Genomic DNA, 19,673 nt, shown 5'->3' on the forward strand with positions numbered 1-19,673 from the left:
GATCGAGAAACAAACTGACCCACGCCTTCAGGGAAGACACTTCTCTGGAGGAGAAACAGGACTGACCCCATGAGGCGAAAGGAGATGGGCAGATTAACCTCCGTCTTTATCTTTCAGTGATTCAGAAGACGTTGGTCGAGGACTCACCAGACCGAGTAGATTGAATGAAGCAGCTTCGAGACGCTTAAGTGACAGGCGGGAGCAAAGGTCAGCCGATGTGGGTTTGTAGATGTGATCCCTCTGTATCACAGAGTGATGGACACTAACCTTTTCATTACATTACCGATTTGTCATCACTCATCATTCATTATGTGCTGACCCGACTTGTCACCATTTATTACGGCTCTATCCCGGAGAGAGCAGAGTTGGTGCCTAGTCTGTGTAAAAACTGAAATATATACATATAACTCTGAGGTTTAATTGAAATGTAATCGAACTATAAAGCAAGGAATCTCTGTCTGTCTGTCTGTCTGTCTGTCTGTTGCATATCTTGAGAACTGTTCATCCAATCTACATAACACTTTGCAGGTCATTGCTGAGCACCTGGTGCACTGTCAAATAGGTGGAATTTAGACACACAACATGTTAAATTTCAATAGGTTGTGACTAAACGATGAACACCACTCTGTGCAGCAGCGGATGTGTGGCTTCAGCATTCGGCAACCACTTAAGGACAAACTCCACAGACTGAATTTATTTTAACAGAGGGAACAAAGTACCATCTCACGTGATCTCATGGTGATTCAGGCATAAACAAAATGGAGATTAGCATGGTTGCTGTAGTAACACATGGCAGTGAGAACAAAAATAAAAGCAGTGGGTTAAATGACTCTGGACGAGTGGGAAGATGTGGCAAAACAGGTTTTCTATTCTTCAGTGAGAACTAGAGATGAGATTTTAAGTTTCTTTCAACAGTAGTGTGCTAACAACATTAGCCTCAAGGGCTCAACTACGGTAATCTCCAGTAAATCAGCTTTTTACAAGAAATGATGCTCATTATCTATAGAGTGCTGTGTTAATTTACTGCTAATGCAAACCGGACATTTCCCAGTGCTTCAGCTTCAAATTGAAAGTATTTCATTTGTGAAACGTTTGTTGACTTTTATTTTGAAGTAGGTAAGACACAGGAAATGCAATGTGTTCTGTGTGATTAACATCATTCGTTGCAATCGCTCATTAAAAATGCGTCTCCAAACCGCTTGATTAACACCAGGAACACCGAGGCAAGGCTACCAGAGTGTTAACATCAACCGCTCTGGTATGTCTCTCTCATCGGTTGATTGGGTGATTATTTTCAGAGCAGCCCCTATGAGCGGTTCTAGAGGTTTAAGCTTTGATCTAAAAACCTCGAACATTAACAGATAATCTATGCCGAACATCGGCCCATAAATGATGCACATACTCAATACAACTATGTCATGACGGGTGTATGGCTCAGTGCCCAAGGAAGCACAGTGTGAGGTGTTATTTTGTTTGATTGAGCTTTTCTCAAAAGCAGCAAGCAGCAGAACCACAGACCAACCTGTCAGCCCCCTTTGAACAGCATGTTTTTGAACGGGCACTGCACTAGTCTATAATAATATCCCTTCGCAGCAAAATGGAGAGACCCAAAAAGACATGAATGAGAGAAAATCAACATAGCTGAGCTGCTGAAAACAAAGTCATAGAGAAATAGCCAACAGGACAACTTGTCAAAATAAAAATGAATGGCTGTTGACATATATTTTAGCATTTCAGTTGTAAATGACTGACAAAGATGACTGTGAAGGTTAATATGGGCTCAAGCTTTAATTAGTCAGGAGTGGAAGTTTGACAGCTTTAAGGACAATGGGGGCGGTAATACTGCATTGTGTGAGCTCCTGGCGAATCTAAATTTAGAGCCAAGGTCATTAATTAGTCTCAGTAGAAGGTGGCAGGTGACACTTTCTAGACAATACTGAATGTTGGACAGAGGTGATTTCTGAGGCCATGACCCTGGCCTTTCATTCACTCACGCTACTGATACACGCATATATGCACTGCAGTAAATCATCTAGCTCTCTTTTCGGCGCTTTTCTTTCCACTCTCTGAGACGGGAGAAGACAGAGCTCAGCTGTCCCGCTCCAGATCTACAAACAGACTTGTCTCAACTCTGATACCCATACCCCTGTGGCCCCTACTCTGTGAATGTCAGAGTACAGACAGAACAGGCATGTGAGGGAAAAAAGGGGCGACAGAGAGGCAAAGAAATGGTGAAGTCGAGAGAGAAAAGACAGGAGGAGATGGAGGGGCGTAGGAAGAAGGTGGCTTGTGAGAGAGAGACAGTGAGTGGGAGAGACAAAGACACTGTGGGGATGAGAGAGATGTTGGATTTGTGATGGGAGGGATTTTGAGAGCTTTTTTTGGTACCACATGTCCGCCCACGTTAACACTTGAATGATATGAGATTTGATGGACATTATTTCAAAGTCTAGGGTAATGGCAGTGGTGGGAGTTTAATACACTAGTATCCTGGTTTTTACTTTTATCCTGTTTATAGAATTTAAGATCAGATCACAGGCAATTTAATGGAATAATTGTTCAAGCTGAAACTGATCAGTACTGTGTATTGTTCTGGTTAACCGCAGAACGTGTTTCATTATCTTTTACCCCTTGCCTGCTCTGGATTCTGGGGAATAAATACCTGCAGTCACATCAGATTCTGCTCCAATCCGGAACCATTCAACGACGGGAGGACAGCTCAGAGATCACTTTTTACCTTTGTGGATTAAAGTGGATTTATCCTCACTCCCGTTTATCACCCCGACTGCAGCAGCAATCAACAGAGTGTACCTCCATTGTCAGCTGTTTATGTACAGCAATGCTGACTGCCAACTGGAGCTGGAGACGAAGTTTAATGCACTTCTTGAACCTAATTTTACAAAGGAGCCAGGAAAAAGAAGAGAGGGAACCATCTAGAGAGTCTAGGGAGTGCTGAGTTGAGTGACTGACATTAATTTAAACACACACATGGTGCATGCCGTTAATAATTAAAGTAATCTGGTTGTTTTATACGGTCAGACTCACTTTGCTGATAGTGAACACAACATTAAACTGAAGTATCTGACATGACTCAGACACAAGTGCTCACGGACGAGGTAAGATTTTAGTTTGATTCACATTCCATATGGTCTCATTTGCTATGCTTGTATGAGACACAAAATGAACTGGGTATAATAACCATTGCAGTGGAAGCAAAAAAAATGAAAAATACCAGCAAAACCTTGGAGGAAATTTACAATCAGACATCATCTCATTCAGAAGTGACTGTGATTGAGAAACGTAGGCTCAGAACAGGAGGAAATGGAACATGTTGTCATACACACTTCAGAAGTAATTTAAAATGTTACTCCGGTAATAGAGTTGACTAAGGACCCGCGGCACAAAGATTGCTGCTTCAAATCCTGACTAATACTGAGTGAAAAACCTGGAGGATAAACCTTTTCCCCTCTTCAACACCTGCTGCTCAATCTGCCCGTAAGCAAGGCACTTACAGACACTCCTACATTATCTGCTTCTTGATAATCAAGAGTAGTGAGTTGTGGTTGTCACTGGGAAGCTCCTAGTGTGAATGTGTGGGAAAGTATGATATATGTGAGGAAAGACGTCGCTGAGAAGGACAGCGTGCACGAGGTTTGCCCAGGAAAGCTCTCTCCCCCTCTTTCTGGCTCTCCTTCTCCTCTATAAGCAGAAAATCGACTTGATCCTCTCCATTTCTATCTATAGGAAAGCCTCTGTATTCAGCGATGCATCAGTGGGAAGAATCCATAGTAGCGCCATGTCTGACAGCACACATAGACCGCACCTCCACAATTATGTAACGCAATGCTTGCATAAACATGCATACAGGCACATGCTTCTAACATGCACACACACACACACACTCATGTGTACAAACACCTGTATGACTGGCAGACACACAAGAATACACTGACAGACTGAGACATCAACTTATTCAACACTGACTCTGATTGAAGAGACCAATTCTACATTTCATCAAATATATTTAAAGGATTGTGATGTACAATGAGGAATTATCATAATCCTATCAAGACACAGTATGTAAGCACATTCCCAAAGAGAAACACACATAGGGACATCATGACAAATGCATAGTGTGCCATGCACCTATGTAGCCTGGCATACCTATGCACATACACACAAACACACAGGTTACCTGGCCTCTGCCACAGTGCAGCAGTAACTGCCACTGCGCTGCGAGCTCCTTCCCACTCGCAGCTCCTCCTGAGACTTACGCCGATTAAAGTAGTCTGTGAGTTTCCCAAAACTCGCCATCTTTCCTCTCTGCTCACCTCCACCTCCCTCTTTTGTCACCTTTTCCCCTTTGATCCGTTTATAAAAAGAAGAGATGTTTCTGGTTCTGTTCTGCACAAGCTCCTCCGCACACGGGTGTCTGCCTTCTACCTGGATTCAGCGGCACGGCATCAGCCGCGGGTCCGAGCCTCCCCACGCTCCCTCATCCCTCTGGTGCACGGCACTTAATGTGCGGGAGAACGAGCAAAGCCCCACTCTGCCTTTTTTCTCTGCCTCTCTCCACGTTCGATCAGTCGCCACTGCCACCGAAAAGGCACACGCACACTGACTCTTTCAAAATAGTAAGGTTTGTAACTGCCTACAAATCGACACAGCGGGGAGGAGTGCCCCCTCGCTGGAGAGCAGACAGGAAGGAGGGGAGAGAGGATGAGAGAGAGAGGTGGCAGCTGTGCGTCGGTCCTCCTCTGTGCTGAAAGAAAAAGCAGAGCTGGTGGAAGAATATGAGCTGCTATGATGCTCGTATCTGAGCCCACCCCCCTCGTTCTCTCTCTATTGCTCCCTCTGTTAGTTTAGCGCGCATTGTCTGTGTCTCTCTCTCTCTCTTATGCATGAATTCTTTCACACGACCGTTCGACTCTCGGTGAGCACACACGCGCAAACACACACACACACACACACACACACACACACACACACGCTTTGATCAAAGCTGGAGAGCAGGTGGAAACAGTTGAGCTTTGTGTGTGCATCACTCTCGTCTCGACTCCCGTCACACGCACATTCACACGTTCAACCTGATGTGCACCTTCTCCTCGAACCTTACCTTCCTCTGCTTGTTTGTCTGCATGTTTGTGTGTGTGTGTGTGTGTGTGTGTGTGTGTGTGTGTGTGTGTGTGTGTGTGTGCATACATGTTGCGCACAAGGATAGCTCTCTCTTTAACTCTAATTTCACCAATAATGACAAACAAGCAGGTTTGGCCGGCTGACGGCCCCATGAAGGAAATCCACTCGCAATAAAAGAGGATGATGGGAGGATGGAGGCAGCGAGGAAACAAGGAAAGGACAGGAGGGAAGGAGGGAAAGGATATATAGAGGGAGGGCTCTCTGTGAAGACCTCATTAGTGAGTGAGTATGTGTGAGTGTGTGTGTGCGTGAGTGTGTGTGTTTTTACGTGGCTCCCTCCCACACATCCAGACACCATACATACAGGCATTCCTCTGTCTATTCACTGTCTCCTTCTTGCTGGGTTGTTTTTTTTTTTAGAAATACGAGACCATGTCTTCATTTTCTCTCTCTCCCCTCCTGCTCTCACTGTCAAAATCTCTCTGCTGCACCCTCCATTCACCTCTCCATCCCCTCTAGCTGCCTGTGTCTCCTTCCTTTGTATCCATCTCCCTCCACATGCCTCCCCTTTTCTATGTGCTCTCACTCGCTTTTCTCCAAGACACAGCAATGGCCTAACTTCCCTCTGCAGTTTTCATTGTTCTTGTAACATTTTCATAATCATCGACAATGAAATACAGCTCTGATCAAAGTGTCCGGTCTCAGCGGCACGATGTGCTGTATTCATATGAAGACTAATCTTGGACACAGCTGGGCTTCTAGAGGAATGATCATGTGCAATTACTGGTCAGCTCACATCCATTTTAGGAGTAGATCGGGATCAGTAAAGACAGGTTTATTCAGATCAGCAGCGATCTTAGAATAAATACACTGTATTTCTTTCTTATCCTGAGAATCCATCTTTCCAAGCTAAAAGATATATGCTTGTGGCTGAGCCACAGTCGTTCGCACCAATCAGCATCCAATCAGCTGTGATTGTTCAAAACAACAATGGCGGCTACTAAAGATTTTAGCATGCTTGCATCTAGCTAGCATGTCAGAACTTGAGACTATTTCTTTGTTGAAAGAGGAGAAAAGAACGACACAGAAGGATTCTCTCAAGTTTTATTTACCAACAGGGTTACGCTGGTGTTAGTGGTCTCAAACTATTGATCTGATTGGTTAGCGTTAGCCCACGATGAATGGTGAGAGACAGATGGTTCCACCAATCACGTGCCAAGAATTTTTCTAAAAAGGATCTGCCCATTTCTATGAGTGACTGCCCAGATGGTTTTGTGTTACAGCCCATCTGGCACGTCAGGTTGAAATAAACCCACATGACTGTCATCACATAAGATGTAGATTTTCCTGCACAAATAATGCCTTTGTGAGCATCCCCACAAGGCTGCAACTAACAATCATTTCCATCATCAATTAACTTGCACATTATTTTCCCAGTTAAGCAACATTATGTTACCAAATAACACAAATTCCAATTTCCACATTAAGTTTGCTTCACTTGTTTGGACTATAAAACATCAAAAAACAGTAAAAAAACAAAACAAAAATAAAAACAAGTGCTTTACATTTTCTGGTTTTCTTCAGATGACTTGTTTTCTCCAACAAGCACAGAAAAAACCCAAAGTTAATCAATTCACTAAAATGTAAGACATGAAAAAAATTTCTCCTTGAAAAATGATAGATTTAAATAGCTGCCAATTAATTTTCTGTCTTTAGACTACTTGATTAATCACCATTAACGAGAGGCATGAAACAAGAATTTTAACGAGGGTGGGAACTGGCTGATAATTACAGTTAACCTTAAGTGAAAGAGGGGAAAGACACTGTTAAAACTAAAGTGGACAAAATTAAGTCAGAAAATAGCACCTCTTGAACTTTCAGAGGAGGATAAGAGAAGGACATTTTGACATTGCTCATTGGGAAAATACAGCTCTCAAACTACTGCAATTTGTCTCTGATACTGACAGAGCGCGCAAAGTGAGCAAAGCGGACCACTTTATGTGATGGGCAGCTTAAGTGCAGACAGTTTCAAACAAGAAATTGCCCCTAAAACACACCTCATCCAAAACAGAAGGAACAGGCTTAGAGATTTGTTCAAAACACTGGAGATTCGTGAGAACAGTAACAGTAACACGGTAACGCTCTAAAGTGTGTCCTCTGTGATTACAGTTATTTCTAGCTGCCAGGTAGGAAAGGTAATAAACTATTAACTGATTATTCAATTTATCTATTAAACGTTTGCCTAGTCAAAACATTCAAGTTTTGTTAAAAGTTACATTAAAATCAAAAGAGGCTGAAGCAATGCGATGTGAATGAATTAGTGACACTGGGGCAGAGATTGATATTTGGGGTGTGTGTGTGTGTGTGTGTGTGTGTGTGTGTGTGTGTGTGTGTGTGTGTGTGTGTGTGTGCGTGTGTGTGTGTCTCTACTCTGTTTGCTGTGCTGTGATCCCACGCTGCAGTTAATGGTGTGTGAAAGGTGTGGGCTGTGTGAGCTTTGGAGGTTCCTGTGCTAAAGAGTTCACCGTATTGATCAGCCTCTTCTCCCACCTCTCCCTCCCGTCTTCTCGATCAGAATTCTCTACATTCCCTGCCTCTCTGTCATGATTTGCACTACCCCCTCCCCCGACCGCCCATTGATCTGAGAAGCAGCTTGGTCTGGCTACACTGCCTAGGAGGCATGGATATTTCAAGCATTAATAGAAAGATCAGGAGACTAGAGAATGTGTTGGAGAAAAAAAAAACATATAGAAACAAATTATGTGAAAACAGGGTAATATTAGGGACTCTTAAAGCCTCTGTATCCCTCTTTGTAGCTGACACTCCAATATTATTCTTCAATAAGCCTGCAGTGTGACAGCAATAGGTGCATATGGTTTTGCAAAACAGATTTATCAATATTATGTATGTGCGTCTTGCGCTGCTGCATTTTAATACTCTGAATTAATTTCTGCACAGTCACTGTACTGTGGATTCATTTTAGAACAATTCTGAAACTGTGTCATTCCACTTGTCCTTATTTTCAGCCTTGTGGGGAAATAATGTGAATTCATGAGATAGCTATAATTTGTTTGTTTCTGCAATACTGTTGTTGCCCTCTCTGCAGTGAAAGGCTGACAGAAAACACATACTGTACTCCAGAGGCTTTGGATGAGGGCTGGGTATCAGTACACCATACCTTTTTAAGTGTCGATTGCAATAGCCCAGGTACTGAAGCTTCTCCAGTCAAACAATACCTACATTTGATCCTTTTTGTAGCCAGATCTAAAAAAAACGACTATTTGTAGACTTTTCTTCTCAGCCAATCACCGCAAGCTTTCTTCGATTAAATGCAAACATGCCATTGGCCCACGACCACAGCAGCTACACCCCAAGCACTCTGTGATGTGGTGAAATTGAGCACGCCATATATGAGGGCAGGGCTCAGATGCCACCAAAACTCAAAAGTATGGTTTTACTATAAGCAAATAAACACAGATTATTTCAGGCAAATTGGGATTATGATAAAGCACCTCATCAGGGTGGACAGCTGCACGGTGTTTGCAAGGCATATGTCGTCTTTGACACCAGAGTCGTCTTCTCCTCAAGGTCACCCAGCGAATGTCCATTAACTCAGGTGACACCAATGGTCTGCGAGAAGAAATGACTCAGTTTTATTGTGTAAAAACTTATCTTGCATTTTAATAAAAACGAAATTTGCTTTGGGCAGTGTCTAGTTGGGCGGTTTCAAGTAAAGTTCTCCATTGGTATCGGTATCACTTTAAGGGGACTTTGTACTGTTTAAGGGTATTGGTATTGTTACTGGTTTCACAATTGTTTGAGCAATAACCAGCCCAACCGAGGACAAAATAAGACAATATTTTGTCATAATACTGAGTTAAATTACTCAGTGTTTCCTCTACATTCATTTAGGAGAGGCGGGCCGCCACTCCTAAATCCTAGCCACCGCTCCTTCAAATTTTTTCTTTTCTTTTTTTTTTGTTTTTAATTGACGCAAATACACCACCGCTGCATCATATTTCCACCTTCACAGCAGAGTCCTGCACTGGGTCGGGTGTCGTCGCGAGTGCTGAGGTAAACTAGATAACTATCTTGCTCAGTATCTAATCTTTGGTGTAGATTCCCCCCGCCCTTCCCCAATAACTTACAGGTGACATCGACGTTAATTACTCGCGAGAGCACAGCCTTGAAAGTGACATCACGTCAAGCACCTAGGCACCAGGTCGGAGAGTCAGAGGAGTGTCATCTTGAAAATAGGGCAACGACTCACCGGAGAAAAAGTAGACTTATTAGCTTAAAAAAACTTATAATAGATTTTATAAGTTCAATAGACATTCGCAAAATATTGATGGCCAGCTAAGGATACATAACATATCGGTAGCTTAATTAATTGGGCTAATTGGGACTAATTGATAGCATTAAGCGAATATATACACGCCATGATGTAACTGCTGACTGCATTTTCAGATGAGCTTGTTCAAATATTTCTCAAAACCCAGAAAAATTCCTTGGTCTGAGCCTGGGTGCAATCTTTGCCACTGATTCTACAGCCCCATCAAGAAATTATTATTATTATATTTATTGTTTTTAAAATTGATTTTATTGTTATTATTTTTTATTTTTACATTCAGCCTTTAAAAAGCCCTTTTCCATGCCAGCCATTCAATAAAAAGGGGGATTATGCTGGGCATAAAAGTAAAATCTGCAGTCAAGTGTCATTTGTTTACGCCGCCACGGCTCCCCGGAGAGCCTGCCCCCGCTGCTGAAAAAAATCCTAGAGGGAACACTGTTACTGTTTGAATATTCCTATGAATATCATTTTGAAATATTTTTATGAATGCAGCAACACTTGTGTAAAAGTCTTTCACACCTTTTTTGGAGAGAATAATAAAATTCGCTAAAATAAAGCTGCTAAATGAGGTTCCCCGCTTTAAATAGCTGGAGAGAATTTTAGAGTTAGAGAGTCAGGAAGTAGGAGACAGCTGAAGTACAGAGGACTGAGGACGACACAGAGAAAGAGAGTGAATCTTGAAGAAAAAAAAGGGATACGGCTGCATTGGAGCGCACAACGAGCCTCTGAGGGGAATTTACCACCGCAGTGAGGAAGAGCTGAGCTCGAACTCTTGACAGCCAGCCCGGGCTTCTTTATGCCTTGAGTCTGCATTTGGCTCTAAGATGGTTTTGGCTGATGAATAAATCATACAACACTACTTTTCCAGGGCTATTTTCATTTAAACACAAAAACATCCTCACTTTGGTAACATCCACTTGGGAACACAATACTTGGCTTGAGAGAAATGCTTCCACCAAACTAAAAATGGATATGAGGTCATCTGTGGACACTCACCAAGAAGTTTTCAAGTTAATGCTGAATAATTCAATCATGACAAATCATTCTTAGTGACTTATTTATCAAATCAAAGATGTCAAAACGCACAGCAAGAAGGAGCTTATTTCACTCAGGTATTAGAACATATGAGGAAGTTATCAAGATATTTTGGAACTTTTCCCCACAATTTAGCCATGTGCGCAACAATCTCTTTTACTGCCGACCCCTCTGTTGGTTGGGGAAGGCTAAACTACCATGTGTCTCTTTCTTTATATGTCACCAGCTGTTGTATTTTAATGTCTGACAGACAGGAGTTATGCAGAAGTGGAGCTGCAGTCATAAACATGATGCTTTACATTCAACACACAGATGCTGCCTGCCAGCACAGCTGCCATAAACTAAACTGGGTCCATCCAGTGGCTGGAAAGTGTTTTACATCTGAGCATTTGTTGCCTTTGTATTGGTATCAGGGACATGTTGGACAATCCTGTCAAATTAATTTTTTTACCCTTCTTGCTCAGAACTAATTTTTACTTTGTGATAGGTTGAATAAAAAATGTGGGGTTTTGATCAGCAATGCTATTTTTTGTCATACATTTATTAATATTTATTACTAATATTGATCGATATATGACTATATGTATAGGATTTTTTGAAGTTGTTATTGATCTGATCCTTAAAAATCCTGCATATGTCAGACTATGATGTCAGATGGATCATGCATGTAGTCATGAAATCAATGTCGGCTTGTGACACACTAACAGCGAAAATAAATATTCACCAGGCGCTCAGTCTGCAGACAACTTGACACATCACTCCACTCTACAGCTCGTCTGACAGGAGAGAAACAGCCGGCCACGGAGAAAGTGAGAGACAGTTTAAGAAAGCTTCTTCCTGTAATTACTGAGGCAGCACTCCGCAGCCGCCCCCTGCTGGGATTAGGCTCTCTGAAAGAACCGTTCACAACGACACACACACACAAAATCTAAGTTATTCACAGAAAATGAACACCGTAATTTCGAGCACACAGGAAGAATCTTTTATATCCTGGTGGAATGATGAGCACGCACTCGATAGAACCAGACACACACACACAATCAAACAGGAGAATGAATGTGTGTGAGGATGAACACTGCCACCGTCTTTATGAGTCATCAGTAAGGGCTTCAGAATAATCTCCCTCTGCTTCTCTACAGAGAGAGAGTGAGTGTTTGTGTGTGTGTGTGTTTTACACATGTCTCTGGCTCTGTCTGTGACCATGTCTTCACCTCTTTTAACTTTCCTTACTTTTCTTTTCATGTCATTTTTGTCTTCAGCTTGAACTTTCTATTTATCTCTTTACCAGCAGCACATCTTTGATCATAATCCTGTAACCCTGGTATCAATGCTCTTTTTGGAGTTGGATATAGATGCATACACTACGTAAAGGTGCGTGGAAAATTGGCACAACACAATGGCTTGGTTCCACAGCTAATTACAACCACAGCTACCAGTTTCACCTGTCAAAGCAGCATTATGTAACTTTTTAACCTTAAAATTACAGCTTCATAATCATTCTGATGGTTCAGTATCTTTTGATAGGGTGAATGCTGTCTCCGCCCACTCCGCCCTCCTATCACTTGTTTCTGCACTGTGTTACTTCAGTGAGAGGGTAGGATCGCAGCGTTAAAAACTATTTCTGTCATATCTATAGCTGCATCGATTGGGCATTAAATGAAGTGGCTTTTTTGGTTGGACAACGATCAATCGATTCATTTTAAAAAAGGTTAACCGATTGATCTTCAATGGTCGGTGTAGCTAGAGCCCAACCAATATGTCAGTCAGTCGTGACAGTTCAGCCTGTCATATATATATTGGTGTCAGCATGTATGTTGTCAGATATGCACCAGTATATGGTGTTTTTTTTACAGAACAAATTGCAGTAAAGGATGCTTCGGGATAATTTATAACTATACAATTCCCTGTGAAATGTTACATTTCTCTACATTGGTGTTTGATAGCACCAATGTACAGATCATTACAAAAATGTGTTTATAGAGTATATATTCTGGATATAGTATACAGTACATGTAGTATAGAATATATTTATATTAGAATGTTTTACTTCCAAATACAGGTGTCATGATATAACAATATTGACAATAACTGTGATGATACAAATGTGTAAATAATAAAGTGCTTCCTTAAACATTGTAAATATTATAGTTGCAGGCCTTGACATGAACCGTGTTGGGAGAAACAAAGAAAGCTGCAAATTAGCACAGACCTTCACACTGAAATGTAAATCATGTTACAATACAATAGTACATATTTAAAACCATTTCCTGTGAGCTTATCCAGCTCTTTGGCATAAGATCATAAGCCTACACATACACAGGAGCTTAGCCTTTTAGCATCGTTCAATTCAGGTTCACAGAGAATTGTTAAGAGTTATTGACATGCATCCATGCATGTCAATAACTGTGTGTCTCCTGGTACATTATGCATCCAGCTCAAGGGGTGAGCGAGGAACAAACAACAGCTGGGTTCCACATGATTCATATCCGTTATTGACAATAGCAAAGAGCACACTTCAGAGATGAAATTCACATTTACATAAACTTGTGTGTAAATGGAGCATTAGCTTGACAGCTACTGTATTATACAGAGCAAAAAATCATCTTTGCCCTTGAGCCCCATGTCAAAATCCTTTCTGTGAAGTTGCAATCAGTACTTCGAAATGACAAATCATTAACAATGTCTGTCATCCACAGTATTGCACTACCGTTGGGACAATTAAATAGAAAAGTCCAACTGTTAATTTCATCAGTTACACATGCAATTCTTCTATAATGAGCAAAAAAAATGTCTTCTTGGAAAAAGGCCAAAAGTCAAACCCCATAAATGTCAATTGAATCCGCTTGGTATTTATAGTGGAGAATGTCAGCTGTAGTTCAGGATCTTTTCAATAATTAATAATTTTGCTGGAAACAGCTGTCAACTGACAAACATTTAAAGCAGTGGTAAGACAGTAGACACATTGATCGCAAGAGGATGAAGGAATGAAGTTTCACAACTAAACATAACCAAAAACACACAAGTGATGATATGAAAGGGCATCTTATTTGTGTTGTTTTCTGTCTTGTTGGCTTTACTACAACTTTCTTGAAGAGCTGTGTAATTTCTCTCTTTCTCCTCTTATGTCATGTGCAAAATATGCAATTTCTACAGCTAGGAGTCTCTCGATCGAAACGAAAGACCTCTGCAGAGTGTTGTGTGAGGAGGGTCCCACTGTCGGGTCTTTATATAACACAGTGAGCTCATCAGAGAGTGTATTATTTTCTATTATCTAAGAAGCTGAAAAAAATGTTGTTCCAAGGGAAAACTTCCAGTTTTATACATCAGATATGGAAAGTGTGCCAACTTTCTCAGCCACAGTTTGGTTTGGCAGCCTGACCGCTGCTGAAAACAATGCATTAGAGAAAAGACTTGAGACAGCATCTAAAATTACCAGCATCTCCTGTGTCACGTTCTTCAATTTATATACTTCAGCTTCACCAAAAGGCTCTGAATATTGTGAGGGACATTCTCTCACCCAACTTCCCTTTGAGGAAATGCCCTCAGGGAGGCGATAGGAGAGCTCTGTTTTAAATGTGAGCGCTTCAAACGAAGAACATTCCCCTGGGCTATTCCACTCCTCAGCATTAAACCTTTGAAACTTTAAGGTACATGTCCTTAGCTTGTTGTCTTCTCTGTATTTAGAGATGGTATTTTGTATATTTTCAATGGTCTATTCATATTGTGGTGTTCTGTCCATCCGTTGTACTGCAAGCTCGCAAAAGTAAGTTCTTGAGTTAACTCAGCTCAGCATCTGACAACATTTGCATTTTTATGAACAGATTCCTGCTCTTTAAAAGTACCCATTGAGCACCGTTCTATGAGTACATGCACACACAGACACAAACAGACAGGTAGGCATGCACACACACATATACACCACAGTGGAATAGCAACACGTCTCAAAATTAATCATCTTCGGAGAGAGAAATGGAAATGTTCTGCCTGGAGGACTTGGAGCCAGACACCTATTTTTTCTCTCTTCCTCTCTCTCCCTCCATTACTCCCACTTCTCCGACCTGTATCAATCTCTTCCTCCCTCACTCCATAACATCACCCTGCCACTCCCTGCTTGCATAATGAAAGTCAGACATACTGCAGGTTGAAGACCTTCTGGTTCTGAGGGCTCGGCTGAATACAAGATGAGGCGGTGTAAGTACTGGCTGCTGACTTTGAACTTCTCCACTTCTATAAGCTACCAAAACTCTTGACCTCTAAAACTGCTGATGAATTGGCATTTGAAAAACGTACATGTCCAATTGACAGGCAATATACAAATGTGGTGTAAAAGGGACCGTGAGGTGAAGCTGCAAATCCAACATTCAAAAAAGTGACATCCAATATTTCTTTCCAATTTCAGTTCTATGTACACACAAGCATTTTTGTGCGGGTCATACATGATAAACTAGAATCTTCCTTCTCCTCCTCTTTCAACCTACTGTTCTCCGTAGAGGTTTACATCTGAATCCCCAGAGATTAGAGAGATAATACATAGACACATAGACATACACAAATAGAAGCTTTGTAGCAGCAGGTTGGTGTCACATCTAGTGAATACAGTGTCTACACTAAAATGAGAGTCTGGCTGTTCAAAGTAGTAGAGCGCACTCTTTGTTTATGACTTAATACACAGGTCATCGGCCAGAAAATGGATGAAAGAAAAACGTTCCCTTCAATATGTACAATAATACAAAATGTAGCCCCTCTTGTCCAAGAGGTTGTCGACAGTGAGGGGAGTGACAGTGAAAGAGAGTTGAGACGAACTACTGCAACAATATGCCCAATATATGAAGTTTTAGAAACGCAGGCTATGAGCTAGCTACATTTCTGAAACAGAAACCATTTGCAGGGCAAGGAATCCTTTAAAGGAATTCACTGTCGCCTTCCTATTTTCTGTGGCTCCCTTCAATCAAGTGACAAACACTCAATATGTTCACTGCTCTCACATAAACATCTGAGGAGATAATTCAACCTCACTCCACTGATTTCCTCACATACACAGAAGCTCTCTCTCTCACACACACACACACACACACACACACACACTGTTTTGAAGGAAGCCGACCACTGTTTCTGTTTTTGCCCATGTCTGATGTCCAGCTGACTGCCCTCCATGATTCATCATGCGGCAGTTCAGTTAGATTTTATTCGCCCCGTGTGTTGTTCCTCATTGTCATCACTGTCTGGAGAGTCATTAGTGTGCCGCTGCTGTATTGTATGTATTTTTGTCTGTATGTGACAAGTGCTCATCCAGTGTTGGTCGCAACATCACAAGGCAACCAGAATCTCTTCCTGGATGAGTGAATAGGGCTTTTGAACAAAAATCCACACCAGAGAGCAATAACAGAGAAACAATAAAAGGGATCAAGGATGTGTTAGTCTGCAGGCACTCGCATATGTGACTGTTTGTACAAGGTTTTTGACAGTGTGTTGAGATCATGTCTATCTGTAGACACAGACATGAGACCTTCCAGCTATGCTGTGCGCACAGCTTTGGAGAATCAGACCCAGTCACACAAACGCGCTCACAATCAGACAAGCACACCCATTCCCTGTGAGGCAGCAGAAATAATCTGTGTTCTCAACCCAAACGCATGCCGCATGCAGCCTTCCACTCAGCAGGGATACATAGTGATGAGCAGGAAAAAAACAGGCACCTCAAGGACCAAACTGTGAAACGGATCAAACAAATATACAGCCTGGCGAGAGCAAAAACAAGCCGACTGCTCGCTGACGTCACCGTCATTAGGCCAAACAAACCCTGAACCTCTGACGTGAAGGTTTCAAGCGTTCCCTTGAATGATGTGTTGAGCCTGCATATTTTGCACAAGCAGAGGGAATGTGTGTTGAAGTGTCAAGTTTTATGTGAGTGGTTCTGATGTACAGGATAACAGTGAAAAAGAAAGCATTGTTATAAATGTACATGTGCTGTGTTATTCTAGCTAAAAATGGTGATATGGGTTACAAAAGCAGCGGCGTGTAAGACACCCATTAATCATTTTTTAAAAAGATCCAGATAATAACGCTGCAGCGAAAAGGCTAGAAGTATTAAAATCCACTTGTTTGTTCACCCTGGCATTCTCTCAGACTGACAGCTCAGCCCCAAATGACCAATTAGGGCCCTTCTAGTTACCTCCTGCAACAGACAGTATTTACTCAGCTAATCAGAGTGAGGATCAAGAAATAAACATGTTAACTCTGTGCCTTAGTCGCACATTTGTTATCCGCGTACTTGCGCAACATGAATAAATTCCCACGCAAATGCACAAGGCGTGAAGGAGCCTAATGGTATTCATGACAAGGACTGTGCTAATCTTTTTCTTTCCCCGCTTTACATCATTGTCATGCTCGTCAGAAAACTCAGTGATGGCACTTGGGGTTTTCGAAGAGTCTGACTTCGAGGTGACAGCTCTCTAACATCAACCCCCTGCCTATGGTTCCCCTGTGTAGTCCCCTAATACACCTCTTCCAATAGCTTAGACCTCAATTTCCCTCCACTGATTTCTTTATACGCGGTGTGAATAAATCTAATGTTGGAGTGTCTGATCGTACTGCTGCCAGATTAACCTCGGTGGAAGTATTTCAATCCTTCGAAAAAGCGTCTAATAAATTTGCTCTGGCCAGCTGTTCCTGATGTGAGCAAAGACAAAGAGGGAAATTAACAAGCTATTAAAAGCTTCCAAACACTGCTGCAAGGCGGCCATCTCCTTTATTTTTGGCCCAAGGCAGCCATATTTAATTTAAACCTTGGACTTAGCACTAAAAGCTGTCTTTATGGCAGTTTATAGACCGTACATAAGACTCATCGATCACCGCTACGGCATTCAGTTTACAAGGTACAGTGGCCCTGAAGCACAAAAAACAACAGCAAATCACCAATCTTGCAATTGTTTTGACAGATATTCTGTTTGCAATATGATTTTCATTCGGAGGGAATGATCATTTTTCCGTTATGATTTTCCTTTTTCACTGAGAAAAACAAATTAAAATCATAATGATGTGACATTTCTTAGGCTCTGCACCAAACAAACGTGTTTTTCTCACATCTGTAGAACAACATTTGCAGACCAGTGCAATTTGCTGATGAATTGATTGGTCAACTGACAGAAAATTAACCGTAAACAAATCTGATTTATTCCATCAGTCATTTATCAAGCAAAAATGACAAACATTCACTGGTTTCACCACTGTTTTGTAAACGTTCACTGAATATCACTGCATTCTGGACTTGTTTATGGCCAGAACATTTTATTTTTGCCATTTTTTGACAACCGTTGGGCTCTCAGATCCCATGAGAGACATTTTCCCCTTTTTTTCCTGACTGCAGCCGAAGACGACTGGGGACTGAGGACTTTCATCCAATTTTGTGGTCAATTCTGTACAAACACTTGACAGATATATTTTGTATACTTGGAATGTTTTCTGCTTTGTTTATTGGTTTTATGCTTACTTATAATGGGTTTTGTTTGGGGAGAAATATTGGTAAAATGCTCCTGAGGAATCTAAATGCCATAACTAAATTTGACAATATGCCAATATCTATAGCAGCAGTATGGTATCCCATAGGAATAACTGATTGTCATTTTCTATTCCTGTAACATGACACTTTGGATATGTGAATTTCTCATGGTCCCCTTTACGTAACTGCCAGTGTAATATTTATAATACAACTGAGTGATGCAGAGGTAGGAGGATTATGAGGCCTCTAGAGGCCCACTGCTACAAAGCTGTCACCACACCTTTAAATGTCAAGCCATGACAGGCTGTGTCATGGGATATTAAGCAGCAAAATCTTAAACTGACCCACACTTTCTTCAGGAACATCTGACTGATTTCATATATAGAAGCTCCATATTACATGTATGTGTGTTTGACTAATAAAACCAATATCAACATCAGCAAATGAGCCTCTTACGAGTTCAGAACTGCGAGTGAAAATATGTTATAAGGCAGCATTATCGCCCACTCTCCCAAACTGAGACTTTCAAAATATAGAATACTGCAGCAACCATTTTGTGCCTAACTTGAGTTCATCTACACCATCAATCAACCAACAATGTATATATATATATAGAGAGAGAGAGAGAGAGAGAAAGAGAGAGAGAGAGGAAAGAGAGAGAGAGAGAGATACGTATATATAAAGTAAGAGTGAAATATGATGGTGTTAAGATAGCCAACATCAAATTTCACATTCACACATACAATTCACATGAAGATACTGTTATAATATGATAAGATTCACTCTGTGAGCTCAACCTTTTGTGTTATTAACTAATGGTTGTGTCTCCCTCTAGTGGCTGAGTACCTTACACTGTAAACCCAATACACCAGAAATATCAGAACTGTCCTCATCATTATGCTTGGCCTCATCTTATCGAGGCTGCGTCAACAGAACAGTAATTGGAATGCACTGAGTGTCAAACAATTACTGTTTCCGCTTTTCGCTCTTTATCTGAAAAAGACAAACTCTATTACAGTCCTGTTGATTATCATAAATAACGGTGTGTGTGTGTGTGTGTGTGTGTGTGTGTGTGTGCGCACACCCACAGACGTCATAGGTCTTTCGCACACACACACACACACACACACACACACACACACACACACACACACACCATAATGAATGTCAACACTCTGCTTTGTGAAACAGTAGGGAATGTGTGCGCTACAACTTCAAGCACATACACATACGCAATGGGGTGCATTTATAGCCCCTTTTTCCTTGTTGCCATGACTCACCAGTGAGTCACAGGCCAGAGAGGAGAGTTGCGCAAGTCAAGAACCCCTCTCTGCCACACCGTTACGGCACGATGGAGCGGCAGGTCGGTGCCGTAACCTCATCATTAAGAGAAAGCTGGTGACGTTGGCATGGGAGCCAGGGGGTGTCGGGTAATGAGGAGGATGATTCAACAATCACTGATGTGTCACCGTCAATATGAGACATGGGTGGTGGTAGTGGTGGGGGGTGGTTAGGGGCGTGTACTGTAAATGAATGGCTTTACTTGACAGGTTGAGGTGTAGCGAGTAGGAGGTAGAGCATGTAGGCACGCATCCCTTCCTCTGCACAGTCATGGCTATGAATGATAAATTATGCATCTGCTCGCGCCCGGTG

At 41.7% G+C, this 19,673-nt stretch overlaps 1 protein-coding gene across 3 annotated transcripts in view; it reads right to left on the reverse strand.

Annotated features, from left to right (window-relative positions):
- Positions 1–19,673, reverse strand: part of ankfn1b (ankyrin repeat and fibronectin type III domain containing 1b) — a 141,970-nt gene that overhangs the window by 115,852 nt on the left and 6,445 nt on the right. The window contains exon 4 of one of the 3 annotated variants that reach the window (XM_030400130.1): positions 4,196–4,762. The exons of the other annotated variants lie outside the window; for them this stretch is intronic. Coding sequence (XP_030255990.1) covers positions 4,196–4,314 — 119 coding nt within the window. The 5' untranslated portion in view covers positions 4,315–4,762. The remainder of the gene's footprint in view (positions 1–4,195; positions 4,763–19,673) is intronic. 3 annotated transcript variants of the gene reach the window in all.

The sequence above is a fragment of the Sparus aurata genome, chromosome 20 (assembly GCF_900880675.1).
Source record: "Sparus aurata chromosome 20, fSpaAur1.1, whole genome shotgun sequence".
Classification (NCBI taxonomy): domain Eukaryota; kingdom Metazoa; phylum Chordata; class Actinopteri; order Spariformes; family Sparidae; genus Sparus; species Sparus aurata.